Raw genomic sequence first — 14,507 nt, 5'->3', positions numbered from 1 at the left:
GCTGCAAGCTCTGCTATTCGCCTCAATGCTTCGTCGCAGTGGACTAACAACAACATTGGCTACTCCGTAATTCTAAGGTACTTAGAATCAATTCCAAAGCACACAGACTACACCATCTCCCAACTACAATTCGACAGGAATTTCCAGATTTCTATACCTACCAGATCTTTTTGGGAGGGTAGGACATTCTTGGAGGATGAGTCAATCCTCTTTTACACAGATGGGTCAAAAACCAAAGAAGGGGTTGGTGGAGCTCTGAACGACTGAAATTAAGTCTCTCATTCCGCCTTCCTAATCATTGTAGCGTGTTCCAGGCGGAACTTTTGGCGATAAAAGAAGTCTTGCCTTGGCTCAAAGAAAACTTGATATTAACATCTGATATCCGTATTTTCTCTGATAGCCAGGCCGCTACCAAATCTCTGGACTCTGTCTCTGCAAACTTTATAACAGGTAACTGTAAGGCAGATGAACTCGCCTGGAACGGTACAGTACAGCCCATCCTACCACGTTTGGCACATACTGGCATACCGATCGCTACTTGTAAATTGTTGCTAATACAAGGCGCTGGCGCTGTGAGGAGGGCAGGCACCAGATGGAACAACATCACCACGTGTCAAGTCACAAAAACATCTGGCCAATACTTGATTTAAAACGTTCAAGGTGCTTGCTCTCCCTAAGCAGATCGCATATAAGCTCCATAATATGTTTCATAACCGAACGCTGTCTTATAGGAAAGCACGCCACGAGACTAGGCATATTCTCAAATGACTTTTGCAGAAGCTGTATAGACGAGGATGAGGAAGAAACGGTTCTTCATCTTCTCTGCACATGCCCTTCTCTAGCTCGAAAACGTAAGAATTACCTAGGAGAATTCTTCTTTAACGATCTAAATTATATCGGTATAATCAGCCTCTCACGTTTCATAAGGGACTCAAGCTGGTTCCACTGAGCTTAGGAGGAAGCCTCAAGATTCATGTGGTATCACAATGGGCCATTAAACTGGCCTAAGTGTGTCCGTTTCCATCTTGGACAGCCACTATAACCTAACCTAACCTGTCAAAGCAAAAATAAAACAAATTACACAGAAGACGAGGAAAAAATTAAAATTCAGTCAATGAGGATTATCGTAATGACTTTTTTTACACTTCACTGCTTTGCAATTGCCACATCTCTCTTTTTAATTTAAGCTTAGAAAGTTTAAGCTGATTTTTCATAGTCATTTCGTTTTTTGTATTGAAATCTGTCTTTTGCCAAGGTATACTCGTACTTTTTTCCTTCAAGTCATACGAATTCCACCATAATTTCAAATTATTCCCTGTAATGGAATTTATTTGCTTAAATTCTGAATAAAATTATTAGTTCCTTACTTATGTTTTATCTATTTCACACAACTTAACCCAATTTTCCTTTTGGGTCCTTTTAAAACGATCTTCGAATTGGAATTCATTACCTCTCTTGATGTAGAAACAAAATTTTCGTTTTCGAACGCTAATGACATTCGGAAACGCATTGCCAAGTAAAAAAATCCGAATACGGATTTTTCATTCCGTAGGTACTAGATATTCGTTTTCGAAAATATTTGCTTTCGAAACGCTTTACAGAGTAGGGCCCCTGGTTACAAGAGGAAGTGAATCGAAATTAAATTAAGATTTTGATCCTGGTATACGTCGTCAGTGGATCGAGCAATGACATTTGGTTCTTGTCAGTTTACACGTAGAATTGAATCAGGATTTAGCGTCATACACACGAGTTAATACTAGCTTCAATTTCAATTTCATTTTTTCTGTAAAAAATTGAATGAGAGTGGAACATATTGAGATTTCAATTTAAAATAATCAGTGTAAGAGGGACTTAAAACAATTGTTGCTTGCAAGTTTTAAATGTAAAAGTGGTTTATTTACAGCCGTTTACAGGTTCTTTCTTAACTATTCTAAAATGATTTTAACAAAAACTTGAAATTTTTATGTGAACGAAGAACATTATATTTTTTGGATAATACTTTTAACAATTCTAACAAGTGAAATAAAGAAATTAGGTATAATCACAAACAACAATAATTATTTGTGAGCTAGCTCACATTCAAAGAAAAATCAAAGTAGCCTAGTTTAAGAAACAGGACTCATAAGTTGGAACCATATACTTAATATTTATAAAAGCGTCTTCCCCACCATGCATTTCCAGAACCTGAAGAGTTTCATCGATCAAATCTCCGAGATTCATGTTGTTCTTTTGGCTGTAGTCAATTTCATCCCCACAGTTAACTAAATAAAGAGGTTTGGATTAATAAATTTTAACAAGCATTCAATACAACCATACGATTTTTCACTTTAAAGGAGTTGAAAGTCGCCAGTAATTGGCGATAAAAAGGTACTAGTGCAGGTCCAACCAAATCTGATGAAACGACAAGTTGTTGAAGGACTTTTAATGTTGTACACATTACCTCTAAGTTGTTAGCGTTAAATGCATCTATGGAGATTTGCAATGTATTATCTTTAAAATAACGAACATTTTCAAGATACTTACTTTTTATCGGTAAAATAAGTTGTGGAATAACTGGGTGAATTTTATCCCCACCATGGGCTAAAAGGTCCAATACTCCTTGACGGGCATATGTTTTGTAGGGATGCTTCGTTTCGGAGAGCCCGTCGAAGAATAGAGGCAAATAAAGGCTGTAGTCCAACTTTTCGATATCAACCTTAGAATAGAATACAAACCAAAATTAAATCTTTGATATTAGTTGGATATTTAAACAGAGACAAATTAAATCAATATTTATGCCGATTGCATAACACAATTAAAGAATTAGAGATGGATTCAAAGTGATTTATTGACATTTATATTATGGGTAGAAGAAATGACAAAATTGACATTTGATTCCCTCCGAAAATCGAAGTTAAAAATGCTCCAAACTAAAATTAGATTTAGATGACAGAGAATATGAAAATTGATTTTAGAAGTGCAAAATCATTTATAAAACTTAGTATATGTATGTATGTATATAGTGTAAAATTTGTTTATAGTTTTCAATTTTTTTTTAAGTCTTGTAAACTTTTGTTGTTGTTTCCTGCTCAAAAACTTTCTGCCAGTTAAAAATTATTTGAAAATACAAAAACTTAGACGTTTAGACGAGTACAAACGATTGCAAAAAGTCAGACAATTGAAAATTTGACGACGATTGACTGATCATTTTCTTACGTCACTTTTGAAAGACACAATCGGGTGTTTTAATGGTTGATAGAGAATTGGTTAAAATATTTTACGAATTAATGTGAGATACTTTCAGTTTATTTATTTGTAAAGCTAGATATCTTATAAATTTGTGAGAGCCTATGACTTAACTTAAAAATTCAAAATACAAAAGCAAATAATATAAAATTAAATTAAATTAAAATAATTTCAAATCCTGAAATGAATCATTTTTCTAGCCATGGTTGTTAAATTATTAGAATCGTTGCATTGAGGAGGTACAGAACTAGCTCTGCTCGTACCTAAACAACAAAAAACCATTAAGTGAAGATTTGTTCAATAGACAGACCGAAGTGACCCATTTTTTTGTTTATCGTTTTGTATTTATAAATGATAAGATCACCTAAAAGCACTATTCACATGAGCACGACCAACGAATGAACGAATATTCGTAAAATTTGACATTTCTTTCACATGAGAGTTTTGTAATTCATCGCGAATGAAGTTTGACTGTGAAAATTGTTTTTTTTTGCGTTTATCGTTATTGTGTTTTGTTTTGAAAACAAACGATTGAGAAAATGCGGTTGAAGCTATATTTGTTTAAAAAAAAGTTATAGGTGTCCTTGTTAATAAACAAAACAAGAAAAAGATTTCATGTGCATTCATTTAAGCCTTTACCTTTTTATCCATATTTTTTCAAGGAGCCACAGACTAACACCATTCACCACCGAAACCAAAAAGGTTCGGTTATTTTATTCGTTGCGAGTGTGGATAATGTGGAACGCGTATAAAGTTTGACAGTTCGTATCAACTACAATTTTTTCGCAACGAATAAATTTGTTTTCTTAAATTTATTAATACATGATATTAAAAAGTAAAAGTATGCATTATAAACCAAATAGAAACTATATTGCTATCGTTTTGTTAAGAATTTGTGTGGAAATATGTCTTCAAACGTATATAAGCTCACATTTTGTAATTCATTCGTCGTTCATTGGTCGCGATCATGTGAATACTGCTTAATCATCATGGCACATGAGAGCGAACAATGAATGAACGAATGGACGAACAAACGTGATTTTACATATTTCAAAAAGTCAATTTCAAACAAAAACACATTTAAATTATAAGAAACCAATTCACACTTATGTTATGATAATAAAATTTGCAATTTGTTCTCTATAATAAGACAATTTTGTAAAAACAATTCGGTTGCTACGAACTGTCAAACTCTATTCGCATTCCACATACCATCCACACTGCAACGAATAAATTGTTCGCGCTCAACTTAACCTCAAAATTATACCACTCTTGTTTTGTTTGTTGAAAGGGTAATTATAAATTGACAATTCGTTGCTGTCTGCGAATAGAAATAAAGATCATGTGAAATAAAAGTCAAAATATGCGAACATCCACAGTTCGCAGTTCGTAGCTCATGTGCAAGATGCTTTAGAAGACATATTTTAGTTAATTCAAAATCAAAAATCAAGTCAAAACATGAAATTGCGATGAGTGAAAGAAGTTTTTTAATTTTGAAATTTGGCAGCACTGATTTGATCAAAAAAAATATACCTACACCACTGCTTCTTGCATCTGGATTATTCATTCAATTTTTGGTAATTATATTTGCATTTATTTTATATATAAATACTTGATACATATTGCTTTAATTTTAAAGATCATGGGAAAAGATGAAGAAGAGTTGATGAATTTGGCCAATTCCGTTTACACAAATTTAGGCGACCAGACAAAGGAAACAACACCAGCGTCAGAAAAATATAAACAAAAGCGACCTTTTGTGAAGACGTCATTAATTTAATAACAATAATTGAAAGCAATTCATGCATTTGGGAACACTCTTCTGCAGATTACAAGGACCAAAAGAGAGAAAATGCATGGCGAGATGTTACTACTAAATGTCCTGGCCATGACGTAGATAAATGTAAAGCCCAATGAGCAAATGTGAAAACAGCCTTCAACAACACAAACAAAAATTAATGACAAAATCGCCTAAAGTTTTGAACACAACACAAAACTTGGACCGCAGATAACTGGAAACGGCTAATTTTGGTTTCATAAGACCAAATAACCCTTTTCCAGTCATCTACGGTCCAATTTTTGTGTTCTCTGCAAAAATTTAGGAGCGCTGACACATTTTTTGCTGAAAGTGCTGGATTTTTTTGGAAACAATGTCGGCCGCTAAAACTAACTAATTACTTTTTAACGAAATGTTGCTTGTTTTGATGAGCTCCCAATTTTGAGATAGCTTGGCGCATGTTTTGGTGTTATTAACTTCCCATAGGAAGTTATTGTAATGGGTCCGATTTGCCAAATTGAAAATTTTGACATTTCTCGACGTTTCAAGGTCCCTAGAGTCGAAATAAAAGATTTTTAGAAAGATGTCTGTGCGTGCGTGTGTACGTACGTTCGTACGTCCGTACGTTCGCGACGTTTTTTTCGTCGTCCATAGCTCAAGAAACAGAAGAGATATCGACTTCAAATACATTTTGTTATACAGATAATAAGGCAGAAAGATGCAGAAAGGGCTCTCAAGAAAATTGCGTGGGTGGTTTTTTTACCATAGCAGTTTAAAAAAAAAGGTGAAAATTTTGGTTAACCCTAAATATCTTACGAACCAAAAACGCTAGAGACTTGAATTAAATTTTATATAATATATTGTAACGTGATACAAAACACGTATATTTTTTGAAAAAAATCTATATAACGGTTTTTTTTATAAATCAAAAAAACTAAAAAAAAAAATTTGTAACCTCCAAAATTTTACGACTGAAATATGATTTCATCTCTAAAACAATTTTGTGCAACGACGAACAATGTTTTTGACATCTGATAAAATTTTGAGAAAAATCGAATTGACAGTTTTTTTTTACAAAAAATAAAAACCTAAAAAAAATGTATAAAAGTTGGTAAAAATTGATTTTCGACTCAAATATCTTTTCAAAACTCTGAGATATTGGCTTTAATTTACTTTTATCTTTTAAAAACTATTGTTGTCAACATTCAGTAAAATTTTGAAAAAAAACGAATTGACAGTTTTTGTAAAAAAAATAAAAACCGAAAAAAAAAATTAACAAAAGTTGGTAAAAATGATTTTCGACTCAAATATCTTTTAAACACTTTGAGATAATAGCTTTTTACTAATTTGTTTTTATAAGAAATATTGTTTTCAACGTTAGGACAAATTTTGAGAAAAATCGAATTGACAGTTTTTTTTTACAAAAAATAAAAACCTAAACAAAATGTATAAAAGTTGGTAAAAATTGATTTTCGACTCAAATATCTTTTCAAAAATTTTAAATATTGGCTTCAAACTTATTTTATTTCACAGAAAATATTGTTTTCAATATTCAGTAATTTTTATATAAAAATCCAACAGTCCGTTTTTTCATAAAAAATAAAATCTACAAAAAATAGTACGCAAATTTGTAAAAATTGATACGATTACATACAAACTTTTAAGCAAGACAAATCGACAGACGGGATGGGAAGTTAGCAGTGTGGGTCGCATCCCAGCCTCTTTTTTTTTTTGATTTGTGGAGAAACTAATTTAAGCAGATCATTAAAAGTGGCTTCATTCATTCGCAAGAAATTTTTAAATACAAATTTCTTATTTTCGATTTCTCAGAACTCAGCCAAAGTTTTTACACAAGCGCCGTCAGTACTCCTTCTCAGGATCCAATCCGGACTTCCCGGCTTCCGTGCCTTTCTTTTTTTTCAATGAAACATACACAAATGCACATTATGGCAGCTATTTTCTTTTTTTTCCGTATGGGCATCATTTTAATTTTATTGTATTTTGTTTTTAATTAAATTCAATTATTATATATTATAAAACATATATACAATTAATCAGCTGTTGAAAAAATGCAAGATCGTGTAACAGGGTTGTACAGATATCGGTCATATTCTTGCAGTGCACAAATAAGCGCAGAAAATATTTGGCTAAAATACACAAATCGTTTGAACACCTAAAAATATTTTCGGTACACAATATTTCTGTCACCAAATGTGTACAGACAAATTTCGGCCGAAATCGACACATTTCACCAATCGTGTGATCTCAGCTTCACACCATAGAAAACTTTTTGAATGAATTTATTGAAAGAGAACATGTGATACACACCGTACTTTTCAAGAAGCATCGGCCAGCACATACTGTGTTTTGAGTGTTAGAGCGGAAGGCAAAAGGGAACTGTTAGCGCTCAGCGTAAGCATTGATCCCAAGTCAGCTAAAAGTGAATATCACTAGCCTTAGTAAAACAAATGCTTCAAGAAGTATTTATGAGCTGGAAAAATAAAAAAAAACGACCTCCCGACCTTGATTTCCTTACCACCACTCAACCCAGCAACAAGTAGCTTTTCTTTTTTGCCTCTGAGGAAAACTCTGAGCAATCAGAGCAAGGCTCTGAGCAGATTATACAGAGTCCTCTGATATAGTTATGTAACACAATTGAGCACCGACTTTTCATTTTCGTTGGGATTGGGATCCAATGTCATGTTCGATTAAAATCTAGAGTTTGATTTTTTTTGATGCAAACTTGCCATAAGTAATAAGGGAAATGGCTTCGGTTAGTAAATTGTTCAAGTTCTGAGGCTAAGCCAGCTTCGTGCTCTATACTCAGAGCAAAAAAAGAAAACGAGGCTGGGATGCGACCCGCACTTAAAAATATCCCATCCCGTCTGTCGATTTGTCTGGCCTAAAAGTTTGTAGGTTTTCGTGTTGGGTTAAAGTTGTCAGTTGAATTATTTTTAAAAATTTTTAAATTACCAACAATATTTTTTATATCAAGAAACAGTTTAGTTTGAAAATGAAGTTTTGTTAAATAGATTATTAGTCGAAAACAATTTTTTACCAATTTTAGTAGCATTTCTTAAATTTTTACAAATTGGATGAATCAGTTTCAGTTCAACAGCAATATTTTTTAAAAGATAAAAGTAAATATCTCAAAGTTTTGTGAGTCTAAAATCAATTTTTACCAACTTTTAATAATTTCTGTGTTAAGTGTTTTATTTTTTTGTAAGTCAAGTTCTCTCAAAATGTTTCCAAATGTTGAACACAATATTTTTTAAAAGTTAAATTTTTTTTTAAGTTTTTATTTTTTGTAAAAAAACTGTCAATTCGATTTTTCTCAAATTTTTACTGAATGTTGGAGACAATAGAAGTTTAAAGCTGATAACTCAAAGTTTTAAAAAGATATTTGAGTCAAAATTAATTTTTATTTTTTATAAAAAAAACTGTCGATTCGATTTTTCTCAAAATATTACCAGAAGTTAAAAACGTTATTTTTCGTTGTACAAAATTGTTTTGGAGATAAAATCGTTTTGAATCTCAAAAATTTTCGATGTGACACTTTTTTTTTTTAGTTTTTTTTTAATTTATCAAAAAAAACATTAATTGGATTTTTTTTCAAAAAATGTATGTATATTGGTCTGGTATCACGTTACATTATATACAATTTAATTCAAGCCTCAAAATGTTTACCTTTTTTTAAACTGTTTGATTCGATTTTTCTCAAAATATTACCAGAAGTTAAAAACGTTATTTTTCGTTGTACAAAATTGTTTTGGAGATAAAATCGTTTTGAATCTCAAAAATTTTCGATGTGACACTTTTTTTTTTTTAGTTTTTTTTTTTAATTTATCAAAAAAAACATTAATTGGATTTTTTTTCAAAAAATGTATGTATATTGGTCTGGTATCACGTTACATTATATACAATTTAATTCAAGCCTCAAAATGTTTACCTTTTTTTAAATTGTATAACAAAATTTATTTGAAGTCGAATATCAACTGGTTCTTGAGCTATGGACAACGAAAAAACGTCTGGAACGTATGAACGTACGACTATATTGACCTTGAAACGTCGAGAAATGTCAAAATTTTCAATTTGACAAATCGGACCCATTACAATAACTTCCTATGGGAAGTTAAAAAAACGCCGAAAGTTTAACAGATATAGAAAACAATAGAAGGAGCAAAGGCCAACACAATTGCTAAACATTCACTTTTCAGGTACCTTATCTCAAAATATGAATAACTATAACTTGGTAGAAGGAAAGGATTATGTGACCCGACCAACTATCTTACTGTAAATGTAGAACAGAATATGATAATACCGCACATAACGTAATTTTTAAGGACATTTCAGCCCTCCTTCTCAGAAAGAAAAAAGGAAGTTAGCGATCGGAGATGTGGATAAGTTCAAAAGCAGAAATGAGGTTCGAAAGTTAATTTTTAAAAATAAATTAAATTAAATTAGGTGGTCCGTATTAAACCAGGGCATAGTGACTTACAACTCTCAACCATTTCTGTGTGCTACTGCAATTACTCGCACACCTACAATTACTCGGGGACCTACCGTTTATATGCCGAATCCGAACGACACAGAATTTTCCAATTCCTCGGAAGAGGCAGTACCCGTGAATAAAACTTTAGGTGGCACAGGCAGGGATCGAACCCTTTCGCATGACAGTACAAAACACTAACCATCATGCCACGGGTACTACTCGGATTCCAAATGATTTTGTTAAAAGTATGAATCTGCTTACCTTTAAAATTTGGTCAAAAGAAAGCATGGGCGATGAATAGAATCTCATTATCCGATATTGAAAAAATAAGCACATTGGTTAGGTTAGGTTAGGTTACAGTGGCTGTCCAAGATGGAAACGGACACACTTAGGCCAGTTTAATGGCCCATTGTGATACCACATGAATCTTGAGGCTTCCTCCTAAGCTCAATGGAACCAGCTTGAGTCCCTAACGAAACGTGATAGGCTGATTATACCGATATGATTTAGATCGTTTAGATCGTTAAAGAAGAATTCTCCTAGGTAATTCTTGCGTTTTCGAGCTAGAGCAGGGCATGTGCAGAGAAGATGAAGAACCGTTTCTTCCTCTTCCTCGTCCATACAGCTTCTGCAAAAGTCATTTGAGAATACGCCTAGTCTCGTGGCGTGCTTTCCTATTAGACAGTGTCCGGTTATGACACCTATTATCGAACTTATATACGATCTGCTTAGGGAGAGCAAGCACCTTGACCGTTTTAAATCCAGTGTTGGCCAGATGTTTTTTGTGGCTTAACACGTGGTGATGTTGTTCCACCTGGTGCCTGCCCTCCTGACAGCGTCTTGCATTAGCAGCAGTTTACAAGTAGCGATTGGTATGCCAGTACTTGCCAAACGTGGTAGGATGGGCTGTACTGTACCGTTCCTGGCGAGTTCATCTGCCTTACAGTTACCTGGAATGTCTCTATGGCCCGGCACCCAGCAAAGGTGAATATTAAACTGTTGCGCCATCTCCATTAGAGATGATCGACAGTTATGGACTGTTATAGAGTTTGTAGAGACAGAGTCCAGACATTTGATAGCGGCCTGGCTGTCAGAGAAAATACGGATATCAGATGTTGATGTTTTCTTTGAGCCACGACAAGACTTCTTTAATCGTCAAAAGTTCCGCCTGGAACACGCTGCAATGATTGGGAAGGCGGAATGAGAGACTTAATTTCAGTCGTTCAGAGCTCCACCAACCCCTTCTTTGGTTTTTGACCCATCTGTGTAAAAATGGATTGACTCATCCTCCAAGAATGTCCTATCCTCCCAAAAAGATTTTTTAGGTATATAAATCTGGAAATTTCTTTCGAATTGTAATTGGGGGATGGTGTAGTCTGTGTGCTTTGGAATTGATTCTAAGTACCTTAGAATTAAGGAGTGGCCAATGTTGTTGTTAGTCCACTGCGACGAGGCATTGAGGCGAATAGCAGAGCTGGCAGCTATTTGTTTGCTAAATATGTCAAGAGGTGTAAGGTAGAGCAAGGTGTCCAGTGCCGCAGACGGGGTCGTGCGAAGCGATCCGCTTATACATAGGCAGGCTGAACGTTGGACTTTATTTAACTTATCCCTGTTTATAGCTTTCTCTAAAGCAGTCCACCATACTGCCCCACCGTACGTTAAAATCGGTCTGATTACCGATGTGTATAGCCAATGCGTGATTCTGGGTTGAAAACCCCATTTATTACCAATCCCTTTTTTCCAAGAAAAGAGAGCTACAGTAGCTTTTTGACTCTTCTCTGTACGTTGCGTTTCCAATTTAGTTTTTTGTCTAAGACAAGACCCAGGTATTTAGCCTCGTCTGAGAATTTTAATTGGATTCCTTTAATATAGGGAGGGTTGACAAATGGAATTTTGTATATCCTCGAAAATAAGACCAGATCAGTTTTGTGTGGGTTAACACCCAGTCAACACCGATCCGCCCAAAGTATTAGTCTGTTCAAGGCATTTTGTAAGAGCACAGTGGTTAATTAAGGCAAAATTAATTTCTCTTGCTAACCGCTATTTATTCAGACTAAGAAAGTTTTTGAGTTGTTATAATAGTGTTGAATTAGCAAAAAAATATATAACATTACTTTTTACTAACTTTGGAAGGAGTAAATAAATAAAAAAAATAAGTCAAGACCATTCGAATCATAATTTAACAATAATAGTTTGTAGATTTAGAATACAATAAATTAATGTCATAAATATTTCTATATGATTGAAATGAACTTCTTTGAATTAGTCTCTTGTATTTCTTAGAATAAAATTGTGCGTAACTCAAGGAAAAATCAAAAATATGACATTAAAATTTTACCGTCCAAGCAATTTTATCTCCTCCGGTAAGGTACTCCATTTTAATGGGCAGGTCTCCACGGTTATAATACATTCGAAAAGAGGTTGATGTTGTTCTGGTCCGTGATGCTAGGAGCATGAGATACAATATGAGTATTCATTCTTTCTCATTAAAGCGAAAAAAGATGTATGCCATTTAATGATGTCTATAAAACATATCCGATATTAAGTGTCTATTATAGGGTTTCCACATTTACTTTCAATAAAGAAAACCACTAGTTTTGTATGTCATTTTACGTAAACATTTTAGAAGGTAGCTTTTAATTTCTTTTTTTGACTCAAATTGTCTACATAATTTTTGGTCCTGAAATGGATTGACACATCTACTTCGCTCTTTGTAGAGCCACTGGTTTTAAATTGCTTTGAATACATTAACACACCAACAGTGACATCGACGTTAGACCTTAATCACAAATTCGAATTCGATATGCAATTGCTGACAACTTTTAAGGTGACAAATTTGACAACCGTCTTTAAGTTTCATTTTGGTTATTACAATTGAAGAACATTTTAAAAAGTCCGTAAGTTTCTTCTTTTGCTTTTCCGCTATCACATAGAGAACATTGCAGTTCGATAAAAATGTCACTATTTCGCATTTCCAAATTTGTCAACTATTTTGTTTATTTTTTGTATGCTGTCGAAAGAGCTATTGGCGTTGTAATTTACTTCACGTGACTTTTGAAGTCGAAGTGTTCGGTGCTGTTAAAGTTGCTGTGTCAATGTGTTTCTCCTATTACTGATTCTTTTACAGAAAAGATTCTTTTAAAAGAAAACAAACTTAAAACTGCAAGATTCGTCTTTGAAGTTTGGCATTTACAGCAAAGGAGGACAAAAATGACTTTACCTGACCTAAGGAACCTATGGTTTTCTCCTGTATTGGTAACTGTGGTACAGAATGCATATTAAACGCGTTTCCCAAAGTTAACCAAACAATTGCAAAGTTCTGTCATTATTTGGCATGCATTTTTTCCACTTCCTTTTTTAAAGCTTTACTAAAGAATACCTACTCTGCTTGGTCCTTGTATTTAATTTGCCTTTATCAAGAACAATGGTATTCTTTTGCAGGGATTGTATCGAAAATGGGGGCACAAGTCTTGGACTACGATGCTGCCGAGCTGATGAAAATAGAGTCATACTACTGTTTTTCTTTGTTAAAACTTGAGTTATAGACTGTCGGTCTGAATGAAACACCAATTTTTTAAAATTTTGTTCTGTTTACTTAAGATTTTGATATAAATTTAATTAAATGAAATCACTACCTTTTTTAAAACTTTATATACATAAAAAGATAACTCAAATGGAAACCCATATAGAAAATTTGTATTCAGAAACCACAACAAATAATAGTTTCCAATGGATACTGGATACTAATGTGTAAGTACATGCGCAAAAATGTTTATAACAATTCATTATTTACTTGCCTATGTCAGCAAAAGATTCTTTAAATAATAGCAATTATTACAAAAACACACAACTTCAAATTACTATACATTTTATATTTGAAAACTAGCTGACCCGGCGAACGTTGTTTTGTCATATAAATAATTTCTAGAGAATCTTTTGCTAGAAATAAATAATTTATTGTAAGTGTGTAAAGATTAGTATATAAGTGGGAGAGGTATAGAGCACTGTAAACGGTGACAAAATATTAAAATAACAAATCACCAAACACACAGACATTGTTTAGCCTTGCAAGGGCGGATCCAGAATTTTCATTAGAGGGGGGGGGGGGGGTCACACACTTAGATGGGTTTTTACTCACCGCTTAAAAATTCTCTCTAATGTTTTGTAAAGGATGCTAACAAAATTTAATAATTGCTAAAATGGCAACCTTAGTTATCAAATTATTTAGAACCCTCTTGTCCAGCAAGTTTTGGTCTAAATATGCCATATTTAAGAGCTAAACTACAATAGCTTAGAGGGTTTTCGGGGCATTTCGCGCAGAAATGTACGAAATTGTTTTGAAACGATTGCTTTTTTCCAAAAACAAAACACACTTTTCTTGTTTTCATTTCCATTAATGCGAAGAACGAACGAAGAATGATAAAAACTCCCTAAACTAATCAGCTGAAAATCTTAATTTCAATCAGAACAATTGTTTGGACTGTAGGGGCAAGGAAAGACAGACAGACGGAATGAATCGAGGTACCCACATTTTTCGACTTCGCTACCGTCGTAATATAATATTTGATTAAAAACTCTAGTTTGAAATTGTTTACTAATGCAAAACTTGCTGTTCCTATATGTCGCAGTAAAAATCACTTCAATAATCATTATTTCTTTGTGTCAAAAATATTTTATAATAAAATTGAAGGCCAGTTTAAGGAATTCAAAGGCAACTTGATATAAAATTGATGATCTCTTATTCAAAGTTTCTTCTGAAGAACCTAAATATATGCTCTTTTTCTTTGAAAATAATTTAAAGCATGACTGAAGTTTTTTCAAGTTCTAAATTGAGCGAAAATCAAAATTTGAGTTGTTTTTGACAGATAACCACTTTTTGGTGAATGTCGTTAAATTACTAATAAATCTTTAAATGAAATCTTTACTTATAAAGGGTGATTTTTTTGAGGTTAGGATTTTCATGCATTAGTATTTGACAGATCACGCGGGATTTCAGACATGGTGTCAAAGAGA

General features: G+C 33.3%; 1 protein-coding gene across 1 annotated transcript; it reads right to left on the bottom strand.

The window, feature by feature from the left end:
* Positions 1–1,860: 1,860 nt before the first annotated feature.
* Positions 1,861–13,167, bottom strand: LOC129952478 (parkin coregulated gene protein). Its single transcript, XM_056065070.1, has 5 exons — positions 12,878–13,167; positions 11,833–11,939; positions 2,524–2,695; positions 2,317–2,466; positions 1,861–2,261 (listed from the first exon to the last, which is right to left on the bottom strand). Exons 1-5 carry the CDS (start codon positions 13,002–13,004, stop codon positions 2,101–2,103), a joined length of 717 nt encoding a protein of 238 aa, XP_055921045.1. The 5' UTR covers positions 13,005–13,167; the 3' UTR covers positions 1,861–2,100.
* Between the last annotated feature and the right edge of the window lie 1,340 nt (positions 13,168–14,507).

The sequence above is a fragment of the Eupeodes corollae genome, chromosome 3 (assembly GCF_945859685.1).
Source record: "Eupeodes corollae chromosome 3, idEupCoro1.1, whole genome shotgun sequence".
Taxonomy (NCBI): domain Eukaryota; kingdom Metazoa; phylum Arthropoda; class Insecta; order Diptera; family Syrphidae; genus Eupeodes; species Eupeodes corollae.
This window is presented reverse-complemented; position numbering and strand designations above follow the sequence as displayed.